At 56.3% G+C, this 22,421-nt stretch overlaps 1 protein-coding gene across 1 annotated transcript in view; it reads right to left on the bottom strand.

Annotated features, from left to right (window-relative positions):
- Positions 1 to 1,760: 1,760 nt before the first annotated feature.
- Positions 1,761 to 22,421, bottom strand: part of LOC147086835 (serine/threonine-protein kinase A-Raf-like) — an 82,842-nt gene continuing 62,181 nt past the window's right edge. Inside the window, exons 12-17 of the mRNA XM_085978333.1 lie at positions 20,172 to 20,379; positions 17,134 to 17,180; positions 14,649 to 14,767; positions 10,793 to 10,924; positions 6,457 to 6,591; positions 1,761 to 3,322 (exon numbers count right to left, since the gene is read on the bottom strand). Of these exons, the coding sequence (XP_085834459.1) occupies positions 3,182 to 3,322; positions 6,457 to 6,591; positions 10,793 to 10,924; positions 14,649 to 14,767; positions 17,134 to 17,180; positions 20,172 to 20,379 (782 nt within the window). The 3' untranslated portion in view covers positions 1,761 to 3,181. The remainder of the gene's footprint in view (positions 3,323 to 6,456; positions 6,592 to 10,792; positions 10,925 to 14,648; positions 14,768 to 17,133; positions 17,181 to 20,171; positions 20,380 to 22,421) is intronic.

Here is a 22,421-nt window from a genome sequence, read left to right as displayed (position 1 = left end):
AGTGTAGAGGGAGCTTTACTCTATATTAAAGCACATGAGATTGGAGGTAATATACTGGCATGGATTGAAAATTGGTTAACAGACAGGAAACAGAGAGTAGGAATAAATGGGTCTTTTTCGGGGTGGCAGGCGGTGACTAGTGGGGTACCACAGGGATCAGTGCTTGGGCCCCAGCTATTCACAATATATATCAGTGATTTGGATGAGGGAACCAAATGTAATATTTCCAAGTTTGCTGATGACACGAAACTAGGTGGGATTGTGAGTTGTGAGGAGGATGTAAAGAGGCTTCAAGGTGATTTAGACAAGTTGAGTGAGTGGGCAAATACATGGCAGATGCAGAATAACGTGGATAAATGTGAAGTTATTCACTTCGGTAGGAAAAACAGAAAGGCAGAGTATTATTTAAATGGTGATAGATTGGGAAATGTTGATGTACAGAGGGACCTGGGTGTCCTTGTACACCAGTCACTGAAAGCAAACCTGCAGGTGCAGCAAGCAGTTAGGAAGGCAAATGGTATGTTGGCCTTCATTGCAAGAGAATGAGTACAGGAGCAAGGATGTCTTACTGCAGTTATACAGGGCCTTGGTGAGACTACACCTGGAGTACTGTGTGCAGTTTTGGTCTCCTTACCTAAGAAAGGATATACTTGCCATAGAGGGAGTGCAGCGAAGGTTCACCGGACTGGTTCCTGGGATGGCAGGACTGTCGTATGAGGAGAGATTGGGTCGACTGGGCCTGTATTCACCAGAGTTTAGAAGAATGAGAGGGGATCTCATTGAAATGTATAAAATTCTGACCGGGCTAGACAGACTGGATGCAGGGAGGATGTTTCCCCTGGCTGGGGGGGGTGTCGAGAACGAGGGGTCACAGTCTCAGGATACGGGGTAGGACATTTAGGACTGAGATGAGGAGAAATGTCTTCACTCAGAGGGTGGTGAATCTGTGGAATTCTCTACCACAGAAGGCTGTGGAGGTCAAGTCACTGAATCTATTTAAGGAGATAGGTAGATTTCTAGACACAACAGACATCAAGGGGTATGGGGAGAGAGCGGGAATATGGTATTGAGATAGAGGATCAGCCATGATCATATTGAATGGCGGAGCAGGCTCGAAGGGCCGAATGGCCTACTCCTGCTCCTATTTTTCGATGTACTATGTATCTAACCCGTGCTGTACCTGCCCTGTTTGATGGGGCAGTGTACAGGGAACTTTACTCTGTATTTAACCCGTGCTGTACTTGCCCTGGGAGTGTTGGATGGGGACAGTGTAGAGGGAGCTTTACTCTGTATCTAACCCGTGCTGTACCTGCCCTGGGAGTGTTTGATGGGACAGTGTCGAGGAAGCTTTACTCTGTATCTAACCCGTGCTGTACCTGCCCTGGGAGTGTTTGATGGGACAGTGTAGAGGAAGCTTTACTCTGTATCTAACCCGTGCTGTACCTGCCCTGGGTGTGTTTGATGGGGACAGTGTAGAGGGAGCTTTACTCTGTATCTAACCCGTGCTGTACCTGCCCTGGGAGTGTTTGATGGGACAGTGTAGAGGAAGCTTTACTCTGTATCTAACCCGTGCTGTACCTGCCCTGGGAGTGTTGGATGGGATCCAGATACAAGAGAAATAGCGACACAAACTGCAAATAAACTGTCCAAAGAGGCGGCTGGATGTCCATCCTGGGACTAGCAGACTGCCTGCTCCCCGGTGGTCAGTCTGGCTCCAGCCTATGCTGTGAGAAGGAGGAAAATCCGCAGAGACACAGGAATGTTGTCAATCATTCACTTTAAAATAATTTTTTTTTTTTTAATTCTAGCGAATCAGGAATGAGAAAACTGGTATCCAAACCGACCCACGATAAAAAAACACAGCCTGGTCGTCTTCAGGTGAATGACCCCATGACTAGAGAGACACACCTGCCGTGCTGGGATAGTCGGGTCCCTCCCTCCTGCGGAGGGTCTGAGTGGGTGCCGAGCGGCCCCTGGCGTGGGGATAATCCAGCACTTTCAACCTACATGGCACAGGAGTTCTGCAGAGGGTAGCCCCCCGCGGGAATAGCCAGGCTCACCCCGGGGGTACCCAGACCCCCCCCCCGGGGATAACTGGGCCCCCAGGAGTACCCGGGCTCACCCTAGGGGTGCAAGGTTCCCTCTAAATTACTTTTTATTTATTCAGCCACGGGATGTGGGCGTCGCTGGCGAGGCCCAGCATTTATTGCCCGTCCCTAATTGCCCTCGAGAAGGTGGTGGTGAGCCGCCGCCTCGAACCGCTGCCGTCTCATCGGAGCGGTTCTCTTTTGATGCAAGAGTGGCCATCTCAGAGGGCGGTTAGGAGTCAACCACATTGCTGTGGGTCTGGAGTCACATATAGGCCAGACCGGGTAAGGACGGTAGATTTCTGGAGTCACATATACCCGGCCAGACCGGGTAAGGACGGTAGATTTCTGGAGTCACATATACCCGGCCAGACCGGGTAAGGACGGTAGATTTCTGGAGTCACATATACCCGGCCAGACCGGGTAAGGATGGTAGATTTCCTTCCCTAAAAGGCCATTCGTGAAACCAGTTGAGTTTTTACGACCACCCGATAGATTCACGGTCACCACTACTTTTTATTCCAGATTTATTTAATTAACTGAATTCGGACTCCCGTCTCCCGGTTATGACTCCAAGCCTCTGGACTAACGAGACCAGTAGCAGTATGCTGCCGTACCTGCTAAATTTCAACGCGCGGTCCCTTTGAATTTCGGCACGGCGTTTCGAACGGAAACACTGGCGAGCGGCCTGCGCGGTCCCACTCCAGCCACAGGTTAAGAGTTCCCATCCCATAAAGGTACCTGCCGCACGACAGTTCGGAGGCTGGATCTCCTGACGAAAGGAATGCTGCTTCTTCGACAGCCCCAAGAAAGTAAAAAGAATTAATAATATGTAAAGGCGCTCTTGAGGACACCCCCCCCCCCTCTTGGGGCAGTGGTGCGACACGCGCACGCACTGGTCATCCTGTTTCCACGTCCGTTGTCACTGATCAGAAAATATACACGTGTGAGGTTCGAAGGTGGATCTTTGCAAGCAGAAGACAAATCTTCTCGGTGAGATGGCGGTGTGCGTCGAGAGTGACTCCCCGCCTCTTCCCCCCCCCCCCCGTTAGAACGGCTGCGGAGAGGTGGCGGGTGGTGGGGCGGGGAGGGTCTTACGCAGGCACAAGGCGTGACGTGGTCAGCACAAAGGGGTTGACGTCTTCGGCCTGCACGGCCCGGTGGAGCGAGGGCTCGGAGGCGCTCCGCTCGATCTTCGGGAGGGCGTGCTGCAGCATCTCGATGGAAGCCAGGATCTGCGGGGGAAATCCAAGAGGCAGAAAGGTTAGGGGTCACTCTTCGCTCAAATAGGGAGCACAGCCACAAACAAGAGAATGAAATGTCCCCTTTATCCAGATGTGACTCCACATTAAACTTGTACAGAACTTTGGTTAGACCGCACTTGGAGCACTGTGCACAGTTCTGGTCTCCATATCACACTTGGGGCACTGTGCACAGTTCTGGTCTCCATATCACACTTGGAGCACTGTGCACAGTTCTGGTCTCCATATCACACTTGGAGCACTGTGCACAGTTCTGGTCTCCATATCACACTTGGGGCACTGTGCACAGTTCTGGTCTCCATATCACACTTGGAGCACTGTGCACAGTTCTGGTCTCCATATCACACTTGGGGCACTGTGCACAGTTCTGGTCTCCATATCACACTTGGAGCACTGTGCACAGTCCTGGTCTCCATATCACACTTGGAGCACTGTGCACAGTCCTGGTCTCCATATCACACTTGGAGCACTGTGCACAGTCCTGGTCTCCATATCACACTTGGAGCACTGTGCACAGTTCGGGTCTCCATATCACACTTGGAGCACTGCGCACAGTTCTGGTCTCCATAGCACACTTGGAATACTGTGCACAGTTCTGGTCTCCATATCACACCTGGAATACTGTGCACAGTTCTGGTCTCCATATCACACTTGGAGCACTGTGCACAGTTATGGTCTCCATATTATAAAAAGGATATAGAGGCACTGGAGAAGGTGCAAAAAGTATTTACAAGGATGATATCGGAACTGAGGGGTTATAACTATCAGGAAAGATTGAACAGGCTGGGGCTCTTTCCTCTAGAAAAGAGAAGGCTGAGGGGTGACCTGATAGAGGTCTTTAAGATTATGAAGGGGTTTCGATAGGGTAGACGTAGAGAAGATGTCTCCTCTTGTGGGGGAGACCAGAACTAGGGGCCATCAATATAAGAGAGTCACTAATAAATCCAATGGGGAATTCAGGAGAAACTTCTTTCCCCAGAGAGTGGTGAGAATGTGGAACTCGCTACCACAGGGAGTGGTCGAGGCGGATAGCGTAGATGCATTTAAGGGGGAAGCTGGATAAACACATGAGGGAGAAAGGAATAGAAGGATATGGTGATGGGGTGAGATGAAGAGGGGCATGAGGAGGCTCGTGTGGAGCACAGACCTGTGAGGCCAAATGGCCTGTTTCTGCGCGTTACCAGACAAGTCTCCCCGTGGTTTTACACACGGGGAGTGAAGACCTCAGGTGAAGCGGGGTCAGAGGGTGCGGGATAACTGGGGCACAGGGCTCATAATTCGGTCCCCCAATTTGAAACTCACGCTCTGTCCTTATTTTCCGTACAATGCTTTGATGTAATATTATTCATGGTTAAATAGCAAAACCCACGGCAATCTGACAGCAGAACTGACAGCAGTGGAGGAGCTTTTCTGCAGCGCAGGAGCTGGGAATTGCTACAGCGCCACCACTGGCGGGAGGGTGTAATTACAGCGTGACCTGGTGAAATGTTTACATAGCCAATTCCCATTCTAAATGTGGATAATGGCAGCGCCCACAGATGTAAGATTTTTACTATTTCAAATAGATATATTTCGCCCCTCCGGTGTCCCCTGCTTTCCTGAAGGCACCGAGTCTTGTAGGTGTACGGGTTCCGTGGGTGCTGCCCCTCGTGGCTAACCCGTTTGAGGCGAATGGCTTACACGGATGCCAATCATAAAATGCCGGCTCAGGTGGCAGCTGGGCATCATGGCGAGTGAGCCTGATCCGGCCCCCGCTCGACATCCACCCACATTACATGGAACGTACAGCACAGGAACAGGCCATTCGGCCCAACTGGTCTCTGCCGGTGTTCATGGTCCACATGAGCCTCCTCCTAACCTCAGCCATAAGGGAACCGACACTGAATATGCAGCCCCTCCCCCAGTCTTTAAATGAATGAGGGGCACACGCTCGCCATCTCCCGATAGGCGGGCCGCGCGCTCGGAGAATTGGCCCTTAATCGCGGAGCCAACCACAGCTGCTACAGACTGGGCGGGAGATGGGACCGTCCTGCTCCGTGTGGGACATTAGAAAGAAGAACATAGGAAATAGGAGCAGGAGTAGGCCATACAGCCCCTCGAGCCTGCTCCGCCATTCATTATCATGGCCGATCATCGACCTCAACTCCACTTTCCCGCCCGATCCCTTGATTCCCCTAGAGTCCAAAAAATCTATCGCCCTCCGCCTTGAATATACTCAACGACTGAGCCTCCACAGCCCTCTGGGGCAGAGAATTCCAAAGATTCACCGCCCTCTGAGTGAAGAAATTCCTCCTCATCTCAGTCCAAAATGGCCGACCCCTTATCCTGAGACTGTGACCCCTGGTTCTAGACTCTCCAGCCAGGGGGAAACAGCCTCTCAGCATCTACCCTGTCAATCCCCCTCAGAATCTTATATGTTTCAATGAGATCACCTCTCATTCTTCTAAACTCCAGAGAGTATCGGCCCAATCTACTCAGTCTCTGTTCATAGGACAGCCCTCTCGTCCCAGGACCAGCCGACTGGGCAGGATATGGGACCTCCCTGCTGCAGGTGTCTTATCACAGAATCACAGAAACCCCACAGTGCAGATAGAGGCCATTTCGGCCCATCGAGCCTGCAGACACATATCCCACCCGATCCCCGTAACCCCTACACCAACACATATCCCACCCTATCCCCGTAACCCCACGTATTTAATCCCCCTAACACTAAGGGTCAATTTATCATAGCCAATCAACCTAACCCGCACATCTTTGGACTGTGGGAGGAAACCGGAGCACCCGGAGGAAGCCCACGCAAACACGGGGAGAATGTGCAAACTCCACACAGACAGTCACCCGAGGCCGGATTTGAACCCGGGTCCCTGGCGCTGTGAGGCAACAATGCTAACCACTATGTCACCGTGCTGCCCATCGCAGGGTGGCATTTAATCACCGGACCCCTGGGGATGAGGGACACTGAATTAATAATCAAGGAAAGCGCTGACATGTCCCAGCGGTATTATACAGAACAGCCTCCCCCCCCCCCCGCTGTGTCGCGCGCGGCCTTGCAGACCCCTGAACGCGAGTGACTGCTGCTTTCTCCTGGGGTGAGGGCGAGCGCTTACCTGTATGAACAGAGGCCGCTCGTTGAGCTTCACTTTTATACAGTCCACGATGAGCCGCTTCATCGCTTTCGGACAGTTGCTGTACACCTTGCCGAGGTCAGGGGTCAGGTACCCGCGGCCCACCATGAAGATAATCTGGAACGGAGGCAGAGGAACAGGCAATGAGTGTAACGCACGCACAGCTCTCGGCCATTGACGCCCATTCAGGTCCCTCCCTTCCGTCAGGGTCTGAGGTACAAGCAACCCAGAGGCCCCGTACAGTGTGGACTCCTGCTCCGGGTTCCTGGTCTGTCACCTCCACTCCTCCCCCGGATCCTGGTCCGTCTCCTACTCGCCTCCCCCAGCTATCTGGTCTGTCATTGAGTTCCTCCCTGGTTCCTGGTCCGTCTCCTACTCGCCTCCCCCGGGTATCTGGTCTGTCATTGAGTTCCTCCCTGGTTCCTGGTCCGTCATCTCCTCTCCTCCCCTGGATCCTGGTCCGTCTCCTACTCGCCTCCCCCAGCTATCTGGTCCATCATTGAATTCCTCCCTGGTTCCTGCTCCGTCACCTACTCTCCTCCCCCGGATCCAAGCCCGTCTCCTACTTGCCTCCCCCAGGTATCTGGTCCATCATTGAGTTCCTCCCTGGTTCCTGCTCTGTCACCTCCTCTCCTCCCCAGGTATCTGGTCCATAAGCACCTATGAATTAGGAGCAGGAGTCGGCCATTCGGCCCCTCGAGCCTGCTCCGCCATTCAAAGAGATCACGGGCTGATCATCGACCTCAACTCCACTTTCCCGCCTGATCTCCATATCCCTCGATTCCCCTAGAGTCCAAAAACCTATCGATCTCAGCCTTGAATAGACTCAACGACTGAGCCTCCACAGCCCTCTGGGGTAGAGAATTCCAAAGATTCACCGCCCTCTGAGTGAAGAAATTCCTCCTCATCTCAGTCCTAAATGGCCGACCCCTTATCCTGAGACTGTGACCCCTGGTTCTAGACTCTCCAGCCAGGGGGGAAACAGCCTCTCAGCATCTACCCTGTCAATCCCCCCCTCAGAATCTTATGATTCAATGAGATCCCCTCTCATTCTTCTAAACTCCAGCGAGTATCGGCCCAATCTACTCAATCTCTCCTCATAGGACAGCCCTCTCATCCCAGGAATCAATCGAGTGAACCTTCGTTGCACCGCCCTCACCTACTTCATTGGCTGTCACTGGAGTTTAGAAGAATGAGAGGGGATCTCATTGAAACTTATAAAATTCTAACAGGACTGGACAGGCTAGATGCAGGAAGGATGTTCCCGATGGTCGGGGAGTCCAGAACCAGGGGCCACAGTCTAAGGATAAGGGGTAAGCCATTTAGGACAGAGATGAGGAGGAATTTCTTCACCCAGAGAGTGGTGAACCTGTGGAATTCTCTACCACAGGAGGCAGTAGAGGCCAATTCATTAAATATATTCAAGAAGGAGTTAGATATATTTCTCAAGGCTAAAGGGATCCAGGGATATGGGGAGAAGGCAGGGACAGGGTACTGAATTTGGATGATCAGCCATGATCGCATTGAATGGCGGAGCAGGCTCGAGGGGCCGAATGGCCTACTCCTGCTCCTATCTTCTATGTTTCTAAGCGCTTTGGGATGTCCTATGGTCGTGAAGGGTGCTATATAAATGCAAGCCTTTCTTTTACTCTCCTCCCCAGGTGTCTGGTCCATCATCGACTCCCTCCACTGGTTCAGTCGTGGCTCAGTGGGTAACTTTCTAACCTCTGAGTCAGAAGGTGGTGTGTTCGAGCCCCCGCTCCAAAGACTTGAGCCCCATAATCCAGGCCGACAGTTCAATGCAGTACTGAGGGAGCGCCGCACTGTCAGGTGTGCCGCCTTTCGGATGAGACGTGAGGCCCCCCATCTGCCCCCTCTTGTGGACGTAAAAGATCCCATGGCCACTATTGGAAGAAGAGCAGGGGAGGAGTTCTCCCCGGTGTCCTGGGCCCAATATTTATCCCTCAACCAACATCACTAAAAGAGATGATCTGGTCATTTATCACATTGCTGTTTGTGGGAGCTTGCTGTGCGCCAATTGGCTGCCGCGTTTCCCACATTACAACAGTGACCACACTTCAAAAAAAGTCCTTCATTGGCCGTGAAGCGCTTTGGGACGTCCTGAGGTGGGGAAAGGGGCCGGAGAAATGCAAAATTCTTCGTCCTGGGCCACGGTCAGACTCTCCTAGTTTCTGGGCCGTCACCAAATCTTTCCTCTAGTGCTTGCGTCTTGGCAACATGGGAACAGGAGGAGGCCATTCAGCCCCTCGAGCCTGTTCCGTTATTCGATTAGACCATGTCTGATCTGTACCTCAATGCCACCTAGATGTCTTTACTCCATATCCCTTGATACCTGTACCTAACAAAAATCGATCGATCTCAGTCTTCAAAATTTCAATTGATCCCCCCAGCATTCAGCCATCAGTAACTCGCTCCAGGTTCCTGATCAGTCACTGACTTCCCCTGGGTCCTGATCAGTCACTGACTGACTCCCCCTGGGTCCTGATCACTGACTGACTCCCCCTGGGTCCTGATCACTGACTGACTCCCCCTGGGTCCTGATCACTGACTGACTCCCCCTGGGTCCTGATCACTGACTGACTCCCCCTGGGTCCTGATCACTGACCGACTCCCCCTGGGTCCTGATCACTGACCGACTCCCCCTGGGTCCTGATCACTGACCGACTCCCCCTGGGTCCTGATCACTGACTGACTCCCCCTGGGTCCTGATCACTGACTGACTCCCCCTGGGTCCTGATCGCTGACTGACTCCCCCTGGGTCCTGATCGATCACTGACTGACTCCCCCTGGGTCCTGATCACTGACTGACTCCCCCTGGGTCCTGATCACTGACTGACTCCCCCTGGGTCCTGATCACTGACTGACTCCCCCTGGGTCCTGATCACTGACTGACTCCCCCTGGGTCCTGATCACTGACTGACTCCCCCTGGGTCCTGATCACTGACTGACTCCCCCTGGGTCCTGATCACTGACTGACTCCCCCTGGGTCCTGATCACTGACTGACTCCCCCTGGGTCCTGATCACTGACTGACTCCCCCTGGGTCCTGATCACTGACTGACTCCCCCTGGGTCCTGATCACTGACCGACTCCCCCTGGGTCCTGATCACTGACTGACTCCCCCTGGGTCCTGATCACTGACTGACTCCCCCTGGGTCCTGATCGATCACTGACTGACTCCCCCTGGGTCCTGATCACTGACTGACTCCCCCTGGGTCCTGATCACTGACTGACTCCCCCTGGGTCCTGATCACTGACTGACTCCCCCTGGGTCCTGATCACTGACTGACTCCCCCTGGGTCCTGATCACTGACTGACTCCCCCTGGGTCCTGATCACTGACTGACTCCCCCTGGGTCCTGATCGCTGACTGACTCCCCCTGGGTCCTGATCGCTGACTGACTCCCCCTGGGTCCTGATCGATCACTGACTGACTCCCCCTGGGTCCTGATCACTGACTGACTCCCCCTGGGTCCTGATCGCTGACTGACTCCCCCTGGGTCCTGATCGATCACTGACTCCCCCTGGGTCCTGATCGATCACTGACTGACTCCCCCTGGGTCCTGATCACTGACTGACTCCCCCTGGGTCCTGATCACTGACTGACTCCCCCTGGGTCCTGATCACTGACTGACTCCCCCTGGGTCCTGATCACTGACCGACTCCCCCTGGGTCCTGATCACTGACTGACTCCCCCTGGGTCCTGATCACTGACTGACTCCCCCTGGGTCCTGATCACTGACTGACTCCCCCTGGGTCCTGATCACTGACTGACTCCCCCTGGGTCCTGATCACTGACTGACTCCCCCTGGGTCCTGATCACTGACTGACTCCCCCTGGGTCCTGATCACTAACTGACTCCCCCTGGGTCCTGATCACTGACTGACTCCCCCTGGGTCCTGATCGCTGACTGACTCCCCCTGGGTCCTGATCGATCACTGACTGACTCCCCCTGGGTCCTGATCACTGACTGACTCCCCCTGGGTCCTGAACAGTCACTGACTGACTTCCCCTGGGTCCTGATCAGCCACTGACTGACTCCCCCTGGGTCCTGGTCCGTCGCTGACTTGACTCCCCTGGTTTGTGATCTGTCACTGATTAACTCCCCCTGGGTCCTGAACAGTCACTGACTGACTTCCCCTGGGTCCTGATCAGTCACTGACTGACTCTCTGGGGTCCTGGTCCGTCACTGACTGACTGACTCTCCCTGGGTCCTGGTCCGTCACTGACTCACCCCCAGTTCCCGGGGATTGAAGGACTCTCTAGCCTGCCTTATTCCTGTAAGCCCGTGATCCGTACCTGGTCTCTGTTGTTGATGTGCGAGTATGGCAGTGTCCCCGTCATGATCTCATAAAGCACTATTCCATAGGCATAAACATCTGATTGGAAACTGTACGGGTTGTTGTTCTGCATCCGGATTACCTCAGGAGCCTGGGAAAGGGCAGAGTAAAGGGCAAACAATGTAAAAAAAAACAAGGACAGGCTGGGACACACACACAGACTGAACCAGACACACACACAGACTGAACCAGAGACACACAGACTGAACCAGAGAGACACACAGACTGAACCAGACACACACAGACTGAACCAGACACACACAGACTGAACCAGACACACACAGACTGCACCAGAGACACACACACAGACTGAACCAGACACAATCACAGACTGAACCAGACACACACAGACTGAACCAGACACACACACAGACTGAACCAGACACACACACACAGACTGAACCAGACACACACACAGACTGAACCAGACACACACACACAGACTGCACCAGAGACACACACACAGACTGCACCAGACACACACACAGACTGAACCAGACACACACAGACTGAACCAGACACACACAGACTGAACCAGACACACACAGACTGAACCAGACACACACACACAGACTGAACCAGACACACAGACTGAACCAGACACACACACAGACTGAACCAGACACACACAGACTGAACCAGACACACACAGACTGAACCAGACACACACACAGACTGAACCAGACACACTCACACAGACTGAACCAGACTCACACAGACTGAACCAGACACACAGACTGAACCAGACACACAGACACAGACTGAACCAGACACTCACACAGACTGAACCAGACACACTCACACAGACTGAACCAGACACACACACACAGACTGAACCAGACACACAGACACAGACTGAACCAGACACTCACACAGACTGAACCAGACACACACACACAGACTGAACCAGACTCACACAGACTGAACCAGACACACTCACACAGACTGAACCAGACACACTCACACAGACTGAACCAGACACACACACAGACTGAACCAGACACACACACAGACTGAACCAGACACACACACAGACTGAACCAGACACACACACAGACTGAACCAGACTCACACAGACTGAACCAGACTCACACAGACTGAACCAGACACACACAGACTGAACCAGACACACACAGACTGACTGAACCAGACTCACAGACTGACTGAACCAGACACACGCACACAGACTGAGCCAGACACACTCACACAGACTGAACCAGACACACTCACACAGACTGAACCAGACACACTCACACAGACTGAACCAGACACACTCACACAGACTGAACCAGACTCACACAGACTGAACCAGACACACAGACTGAACCAGACACACACACACAGACTGAACCAGACACACACAGACTGACTGAACCAGACACACGCACACAGACTGAGCCAGACACACTCACACAGACTGAACCAGACACACTCACACAGACTGAACCAGACACACTCACACAGACTGAACCAGACTCACACAGACTGAACCAGACAGACTGAACCAGACACACAGACACAGACTGAACCAGACACACACACAGACTGAACCAGACACACGCACACAGACTGAGCCAGACACACTCACACAGACTGAACCAGACTCACACAGACTGAACCAGACACACAGACTGAACCAGACACACAGACACAGACTGAACCAGACACACACACAGACTGAACCAGACACACACACAGACTGAACCAGACACACTCACACAGACTGAACCAGACTCACACAGACTGAACCAGACACACAGACTGAACCAGACACACAGACACAGACTGAACCAGACACACACACACAGACTGAACCAGACACACACACAGACTGAACCAGACACACAGACTGAACCAGACACACGCACACAGACTGAACCAGACACACGCACAGAGACTGAACCAGACACACACACACAGACTGAACCAGACACACGCACACAGACTGAACCAGACACACTCACACAGACTGAACCAGACACACGCACACAGACTGAACCAGACACACGCACAGAGACTGAACCAGACACACTCACACAGACTGAACCAGACACACAGACTGAACCAGACACACACACACAGACTGAACCAGACACACACACAGACTGAACCAGACACACTCACACAGACTGAACCAGACACACACACACAGACTGAACCAGACACACACACACAGACTGAACCAGACACACTCACACAGACTGAACCAGACACACTCACACAGACTGAACCAGACACACAGATTGAACCAGACACACTCACACAGACTGAACCAGACACAGACTGAACCAGACACACTCACACAGACTGAACCAGACACTCACACAGACTGAACCAGACACACACACAGACTGAACCAGACACACACACACAGACTGAACCAGACACACACACACAGACTGAACCAGACACACTCACACAGACTGAACCAGACACACACACAGACTGAACCAGACACACACACAGACTGAACCAGACACACACAGACTGAACCAGACACACACACAGACTGAACCAGAGACACACACACAGACTGAACCAGAGACACACACAGACTGAACCAGACACACACACACACAGACTGAACCAGACACACACACACACAGACTGAACCAGACACACACAGACTGAACCAGACACACACAGAGACTGAACCAGACACACACAGACTGAACCAGACACACACACACACACACACTGAACCAGACAGACTGAACCAGACACACACACAGGCTGAACCAGACACACTCACACAGACTGAACCAGACACACAGACTGAACCAGACACACTCACACAGACTGAACCAGACACACACAGACTGAACCAGACACACACACACAGACTGAACCAGACACACACACACAGACTGAACCAGACACACACACACAGACTGAACCAGACACACACACAGACTGAACCAGACACACACACAGACTGAACCAGACACACACAGACTGAACCAGACACACACAGACTGAACCAGACACACACACACAGACTGAACCAGACACACATACACAGACTGAACCAGACACACACACAGACTGAACCAGACACACACACAGACTGAACCAGACACACACACAGACTGAACCAGAGACACACACACAGACTGAACCAGACACACACACACACACAGACTGAACCAGACACACACACACAGACTGAACCAGACACACACAGACTGAACCAGACACACACAGACTGAACCAGACACACACACAGAGACTGAACCAGACACACACAGACTGAACCAGACACACACACAGAGACTGAACCAGACACACACAGGCTGAACCAGACACACACACAGAGACTGAACCAGACACACACACACACAGACTGAACCAGACTCACACACACACAGACTGAACCAGACTCACACAGACTGAACCAGACACACACACACAGACTGAACCAGACACACTCACACAGACTGAACCAGACACTCACACACAGACTGAACCAGAGACACACACACACTTACAGATACACAGACTGTACCAGACACACACACACTCAAGACACAAGCTACACCAGATACACACACACACACACACACAGACTGATCTAGACATACACACAGACTGTAGCAGACACACAGGTAGACACTCTCCCAGAATAACACTGACTCTGGGAGTTACTATCCCCTGTGAGCCCGACACTGGGAGTTACAGTTTGTACTTCACTGTTCGTGATTTTGTTTTAAACCAGATTGGGTTCTGAACCGGACCCGTGCTGACCAGGGGAAGGTGAGGTATTCTGTCCCCGACCCGTGCTGAGATATTCTGACCCAGGTACGGACTGTGCTCACCATCCACAGGATAGACCCGCTCGGCTGCTCCACCTGTTGCGAGCCGCTCCATCGCGACTTCACCGTCGCCAGACCAAAGTCCCCGATTTTTACCGTCAGCCCTTCGTGCAGGAAGATGTCTGAATGTCGCCCGTGAAGGAAAGGTTTCAATGGCTCTCCCTCGCGAGTGAAGCACGGGCCCCTCGGTCACCAGCAGTCACAGCGCCAGTGCTGACCCCCAACCCCCCTGTCACCCCCACAGCGCTGACCCCTCACCCTCCCGTCACCCCTCATCCCCACAGTGCTGACCCCTCACCCTCCCGTCACCCCCACAGCGCTGACCCCTCACCCTCCCGTCACCCCCACAGTGCTGACCCCTCACCCTCCCGTCACCCCCACAGTGCTGACCCCTCACCCTCCCGTCACCCCCACAGTGCTGACCCCTCACCCTCCCGTCACCCCTCACCCCCACAGTGCTGACCCCTCACCTCCCGTCACCCCTCACCCCCAGTGCTGACCCCTCACCCTCCCATCACCCCCAGCGCTGACCCCTCACCCTCCCGTCACCCCCACAGCGCTGACCCCTCACCCTCCCGTCACCCACACAGCGCTGACCCCTCACCCTCCCGTCACCCACACAGCGCTGACCCCTCACCCTCCCGTCACCCCTCACCCCCAGTGCTGACCCCTCACCCCCAGTGCTGACCCCTCACCCTCCCATCACCCTCCCATAATCCCCACAGCACTGACCCCTCACCCTCCCGTCACCCCCACAGTGCTGACACCTCACCCTATCACCCCTCACCCCCACAGTGCTGACCCCTCACCCTCCCGTCACCCACACAGCGCTGACCCCTCACCCTCCCGTCACCCACACAGTGCTGACCCCTCACCCTCCCGTCACCCACAGCGCTGACCCCTCACCCTCCCGTCACCCCCACAGCGCTGACCCCTCACCCTCCCGTCACCCACACAGCGCTGACCCCTCACCCTCCCGTCACCCACACAGCGCTGACCCCTCACCCTCCCGTCACCCCTCACCCCCAGTGCTGACCCCTCACCCTCCCATAATCCCCACAGCACTGACCCCTCACCCTCCCGTCACCCCCACAGTGCTGACACCTCACCCTATCACCCCTCACCCCCACAGTGCTGACCCCTCACCCTCCCGTCACCCACACAGTGCTGACCCCTCACCCTCCCGTCACCCACACAGCGCTGACCCCTCACCCTCCCGTCACCCCCACAGCGCTGACCCCTCACCCTCCCGTCACCCACACAGCGCTGACCCCTCAACCTCCCGTCACCCCCAGTGCTGACCCCTCACCCTCCCATAATCCCCACAGCACTGACCCCTCACCCTCCCGTCACCCCCACAGTGCTGACACCTCACCCTATCACCCCTCACCCTCCCGTCACCCCCACAGTGGTGACCCCTCATCCTCCCGTCACCCCTCACCCCCAGTGCTGACCCCTCACCCTCCCGTCACCCCTCACCCCCACAGTGCTGACCCCTCACCCTCCCGTCACCCACACAGCGCTGACCCCTCACCCTCCCGTCACCCCCACAGTGCTGACACCTCACCCTATCACCCCTCACCCCCAGTGCTGACCCCTCACCCTCCCGTCACCCCTCACCCTCCCGTCACCCCCAGTGCTGACCCCTCACCCTCCCGTCACCCCTCACCCCCACAGTGCTGACCCCTCACCCTCCCGTCACCCACACAGCGCTGACCCCTCACCCTCCCGTCACCCACACAGCGCTGACCCCTCACCCTCCCGTCACCCCCACAGTGCTGACACCTCACCCTATCACCCCCAGTGCTGACCCCTCACCCTCCCGTCACCCCTCACCTTCCCGTCACCCCCACAGTGGTGACCCCTCACCCTCCCGTCACCCCTCACCCCCAGTGCTGACCCCTCACCATCCCGTCACCCACACAGCGCTGACCCCTCGCCCTCCCCTCACCCACACAGCGCTGACCCCTCACCCTTCCGTCACCCCCCGTGTTGACCCCTCACCCTCCCGTCACCCCGTGCTGACCCCTCAGCCTCCCGTCACCCCGCACCCTCCCGTCACCCACACAGCGCTGACCCCTCACCCTTCCGTCACCCCCACAGTGCTGACCCCTCACCCTCCCGTCACCCCTCACCCCCACAGCGCTCGGTTCCCACCCCACAGTGCTCAGCTCCTCTCCTCCTGCCCACCCTGCACTAGGACCCGTCCCCACACCCCAAGAACCACCGCCTCTGGCACCGGGGGAACGAGGAGAAATGCAGCCCAGTGCCAGGGCACCGGGGTCGAGGACCCTCCCTGGGGTCAGGGGTGAGACAGCAGGCACTCACCCCCCCCAGGGAGAGCCCTAGCTCAGGGTGTGGGAGTGCAGAGGGCCGGGGTACAGGAGCTCACTGGGCCCATAGCCCTAAACCCACGGGACAGTAGTTAGGACGGGAGCAGTGGAGTGTGACTAGGGCAGATCTGTCGTGCAGCGAGCCTCAAGGATACTGTTTGACTTCAAGTCCCTGTGAATGATATTCTTGGCGTGAAGATAACTGGAAGACAAAGAGACACGATTAAAGGGGGGAGACTGTCGAAGCGGGAGGGGGAGCTCACTCTGCCCCCACCATTGACTTTTGTAAAAGAAAGACTTTCACGACCACCGGGCGTCCCAAAGCGCTTCACAGCCAATGAAGTACCTTTTGAAGTGTGGTCACTGTTGTAATGCAGGAAACGCGGCAGCCAATTTGCACACAGCAAGCTCCCACAAACAGCAATGTGATAATGACCAGATCATCCGTTTTAGTGATGTTGGTTGAGGGATAAATATTGGGCCCAGGACACCGGGGAGAACTCCCCCCTGCTCTTCTTCCAATGGTGGCCGTGGGATCTTTTACGTCCACCCGAGGGGGCAGACGGGGGCCTCGGGTTTAATGTCTCATCATGAAAGACGGCCCCTCCGACAGTGCGGCGCTCCCTCAGTACTGCCCCGACAGTGCGGCGCTCCCTCAGTACTGCCCCGCCGACAGTGCGGCGCTCCCTCAGTACCGCCCCTCCGACAGTGCGGCGCTCCCTCAGTACCACCCCTCCGACAGTGCGGCGCTCCCTCAGTACTGCCCCTCCGCCAGTGCGGCGCTCCCTCAGTACTGCCTCTCCGACAGTGCGGCGCTCTCTCAGTACTGCCCCTCCGACAGTGCGGCGCTCCCTCAGTACTGCCCCTCCGACAGTGCGGCGCTCCCTCAGTACTGCCCCTCCGACAGTGCGGCGCTCCCTCAGTACTGCCCCTTCGACAGTACTGCCCCTCCGACAGTGCGGCGCTCCCTCAGTACTGCCCCTCTGACAGTGCGGCGCTCCCTCAGTACTGCCCCTCCGACAGTGCGGCGCTCCCTCAGTACTGCCACTCTGACAGTGCGATGCTCCCTCAGTACCGCCCCTCCAACAGTGCGGCGCTCCCTCAGTACTGCCCCTCCGATAGTGCGGCGCTCTCTCAGTACTGCCTCTCCGACAGTGCGGCGCTCCCTCAGTACTGCCCCTCCGACAGTGCGGCGCTCCCTCAGTACTGCCCCTCCGACAGTGCGGCGCTCCCTCAGTACCGCCCCTCCGACAGTGCGGCGCTCCCTCAGTACTGCCCCTCCGACAGTGCGGCGCTCCCTCAGTACTGCCCCTCTGACAGTGCGGCGCTCCCTCAGTACTGCCCCTCCGACAGTGCGGCGCTCCCTCAGTACTGCCCCTCCGACAGTGCGGTGCTCCCTCAGTACCACCCCTCTGACAGTGCGGTGCTCCCTCAGTACCGCCCCTCCGACAGTACTGCCCCTCCGATAGTGCGGCGCTCCCTCAGTACCGCCCCTCCGACAGTGCGGCGCTCCCTCAGTACTGCCCCTCCGACAGTGCGGCGCTGCCTCAGTACCGCCTCTCCGACAGTGCGGCGCTCCCTCAGTACCGCCCCTCCGACAGTGCGGTGCTCCCTCAGTACCGCCCCTCCGACAGTGCGGCGCTCCCTCAGTACTGCCCCTCCGATAGTGCGGCGCTCCCTCAGTACTGCCTCTCCGACAGTGCGGCGCTCCCTCAGTACTGCCCCTCCGACAGTGCGGCGCTCCCTCAGTACTGCCCCTCCGACAGTGCGGCGCTCCCTCAGTTCTGCCCCTCCGACAGTGCGGTGCTCCCTCAGTACTGCCCCTCTGACAGTGCGGTGCTCCCTCAGTACCGCCCCTCCGACAGTGCGGCGCTCCCTCAGTACTGCCCCTCCGATAGTGCGGCGCTCCCTCAGTACTGCCTCTCTGACAGTGCGGAGCTCCCTCAGTACCGCCCCTCCCACAGTGCGGCTGTCCCTCAGTACTGTCCTGGAGTGTCAACCTAGATTTTTGTGCTCAAGTCTCTGGAGTGGGGGCGTGAACCCACAATCTTCTGACTCAGAGGCAGGAGAGTGCTACCTGGAGCCACAGCTAGTAAAGCCCCTGGTGAGAGGTAGGGTCTCGGTCTCGGTAGTGTTCCGTGCGTCGATGTCGAGTGGCACGAGTTCTAACTGGCCTGTGGCCCCCCAACACCGGGAAACCTGCAGCCCAGCCCGTACACACCGTGGCCCCCTCCGCAATCAGTGCCGTGTGGTTATTTTTACCAAGCCCTGCGCCATCTGTCGATTGGTTACGTTCATCACTGAGCTGTTTGCCAATTGGTTATTTACTCCATGCCCCGCACTGATTGGCTACTTAATCTGCGCTACGAACTGTATGCGGATTGGTTCGTTACTTGATGCTTCTCAGCCTTGTTTTCAAATCCCTCCGTGGACCTCGCCCCTCCCTCGCTAACCTCCTCCAGCCCTACAATCCTCCGAGAGCTCTGCGTTCCTCCAATTAACATAGAAACATAGAAGATAGGAGCAGGAGTAGGCCATTCGGCCCTTCGAGCCTGCTCCGCCATTCAACGAGATCATGGCTGATCATCCAAACCCTAGCACCCGGTCCCTGCACTGACAGCCATCCCACCCAAGCCCTATCCCCGTAACCCCACTTATGTAATCCCCCCTAACACTAAGGGTCAATTTTTATCATGGCCAATCAACCTAACCCGCACATCTTTGGACTGTGGGAGGAAACCGGAGCACCCGGAGGAAACCCACGCAAACACGGGGAGAATGTGCAAACTCCACACAGACAGTCACCCGAGGCCGGATTCGAGCCCGGGTCCCTGGCGCTGTGCGGCAACAGTGCTAACCACTATGCCACCGTGCTGCCCCTGGCCACAACTCTGGCCTCTCGCGCATCCCCCCGATTTCCATCGCTCCGCCATTGGCGACCACGCCAGGGCCCCCGAGCTCTGGAATTCCCTCCCGAAACCTCTCCGCCTCTCTCTCTCCTCCTTTAAGACGCTTCTTAAAACCGACCTCTTTGACCAAAGCTTTTGGTCACCGGTCCCTAATATCGGGGTCATATTTTGTTTGATTTACGCTCCTGTGAAGCGCCTTGGGACGTTCTGCGACGTTAAATGCGCTGGATAAATGGGAGCTGCTGTTGTTGATGCAGTATGCTGACTGCCGATTGGTTACTTACTCCATGCCCTGTGCGGTTTGCCGGGCGGTGTCAATGAGTTGGAAGGTGTCGAATCTGGTCTCCTGGACGTGTAGGTGGTGGTACAGGCTGCTGCCCTCGCACCACTGGGTGACAATGGCCATCTGCGGCTTTGTCATGAAGCCCATGAACAGCAGGATGTTGACGTGCCTCGTTTTCCTGCGGGGGAATGGAAAGGGGGACAGCTGGGCTCATTGGAACAGGAGCAAGGTGGCGATACCCACACCGTGACCCCCACCCAACCCCAGGCTCGTACACAACCTCTGCCCCCCACCCGACCCCAGGCTCGCACACAACCTCTGGCACCTCCCCCACCCCAGGCTCGCACACAACCTCTGGCCCCCACCCGTCCCTTGCTCCCAACCTCAGCCCCCACCGGTCCCTCGCTCCCAACCTCTGGCCCCCACCTGTCCCAGGCTTGCACACAACCTCTGGCCCCCCCCCCAAACCACAGGCTCGCACACAACCTCTGCCCCCCCACCCCACCCCAGGCTCGCACACAACCTCTGCTCCCCACCCGACCCCAGGCTCGCACACAACCTCTGGCGCCCCCCCCCCCAACCCCAGGCTCGCACACAACCTCTGCCCCCCACCCGACCCCAGGCTCGCACACAACCTCTGGCCCCCCCCCCCACCCCAGGCTCGCACACAACCTCTGCCCCCCACCCGACCCCAGGCTCGCACACAACCTCTGGTCCCCACCCGTCCCTCGCTCCCAACCTCAGCCCCCACCCGTCCCTCGCTCCCAACCTCAGCCCCCACCCGTCCCTCGCTCCCAACCTCAGCCCCCCACCGGTCCCTCGCTCCCAACCTCTGGCCCCACCCGGCCCTCACACCCAACCTCTGTCCCCCACCCATCCCTCACACCCAGCCTCTGGCCCCCATCCGTCCCTCGCTCCCAACCTCAGCCCCCCACCCGTCCCTCGCTCCCAACCTCTGACCCCCACCTGTCCCTCGCTCCAACCTCTGGACCCCACCCGTCCCTCGCTCCCAACCTCTGACCCCCACCTGTCCCTCGCTCCCAACCTCTGGACCCCACCCGTCCCTCGCTCCAAACCTCAGCCCCCCACCCGTCCCTCGCTCCAAACCTCAGCCCCCCACCCGTCCCTCGCTCCCAACCTCTGACCCCCACCTGTCCCTCGCTCCCAACCTCTGGACCCCACCCGTCCCTCGCTCCCAACCTCTGACCCCCACCTGTCCCTCGCTCCCAACCTCAGCCCCCCACCCGTCCCTCGCTCCCAACCTCAGCCCCCCACCTGTCCCTCGCTCCCAACCTCAGCCCCCACCCGTCCCTCGCTCCCAACCTCTGACCCCGCCTGTCCCTCGCTCCCAACCTCAGCCCCCCACCCGTCCCTCGCTCCAAACCTCAGCCCCCCACCCGTCCCTCGCTCCAAACCTCAGCCCCCCACCCGTCCCTCGCTCCCAACCTCTGACCCCCACCTGTCCCTCGCTCCCAACCTCAGCCCCCCACCCGTCCCTCGCTCCAAACCTCAGCCCCCCAGCATATTCCATGGACCTACCACCCTCTGAGTGAAGTAGTTCCTCCTCATCTCAGTTTTGAAAGAGCAGCCCCTTATTCTAAGACTATGCCCCCTAGTTCTAGTTTCACCCATCATCGGGAACATCCTCCCCGCATCCACCCGATCCAACCCCTTCACAATCTTATATGTTTCAATAAGATCGCCTCTCATTCTTCTGAACTCCAATGAGTAGAGTCCCAATCTACTCAACCTCTCCTCATATGTCCATCCCCTCATCCCCGGGATTAACCGAGTGAACCTTCTTTGTACTGACTCGAGAGCAAGTATGTCTTTTCTTAAGTATGGACACCAAAACTGTATGCAGTATTCCAGGTGCGGTCTCACCAATACCTTGTACAACTGAAGCAATACCTCCCTATTTTTATATTCTATCCCCCTAGCAATGAAAGCCAACATTCCATTGGCCTTCTTAATGACTTGCTGCACCTGCATACTAACCTTTTGAGTTTCGTGCACCAGGACCCCCAGATCCCTTTGTACTTCAGTACTTTCCAGTTTCTTGCCATTAAGATAATAACTTGCTCTACGATTTTTCCTGCCAAAGTGCATAACCTCACACTTTCCAGTATTGTATTCCATCTGCCAAATCTCTGCCCACTTACTTAGCCTGTCTATGTCCCCTTGCAGGTTTTTTATGTCCTCCTCACTCACTACTTTCCCTCCCATCTTAGTATCATCTGCAAACTTTGAT

The sequence above is a fragment of the Somniosus microcephalus genome, unplaced genomic scaffold, assembly GCF_052327205.1.
Source record: "Somniosus microcephalus isolate GS21.2 unplaced genomic scaffold, FLI_Smic_1.0 unresolved_chr7, whole genome shotgun sequence".
Lineage (NCBI taxonomy): Eukaryota > Metazoa > Chordata > Chondrichthyes > Squaliformes > Somniosidae > Somniosus > Somniosus microcephalus.
The sequence above is the reverse complement of the archived record's forward strand: the minus strand, read 5'-3'. Positions and strand labels throughout refer to the sequence as shown.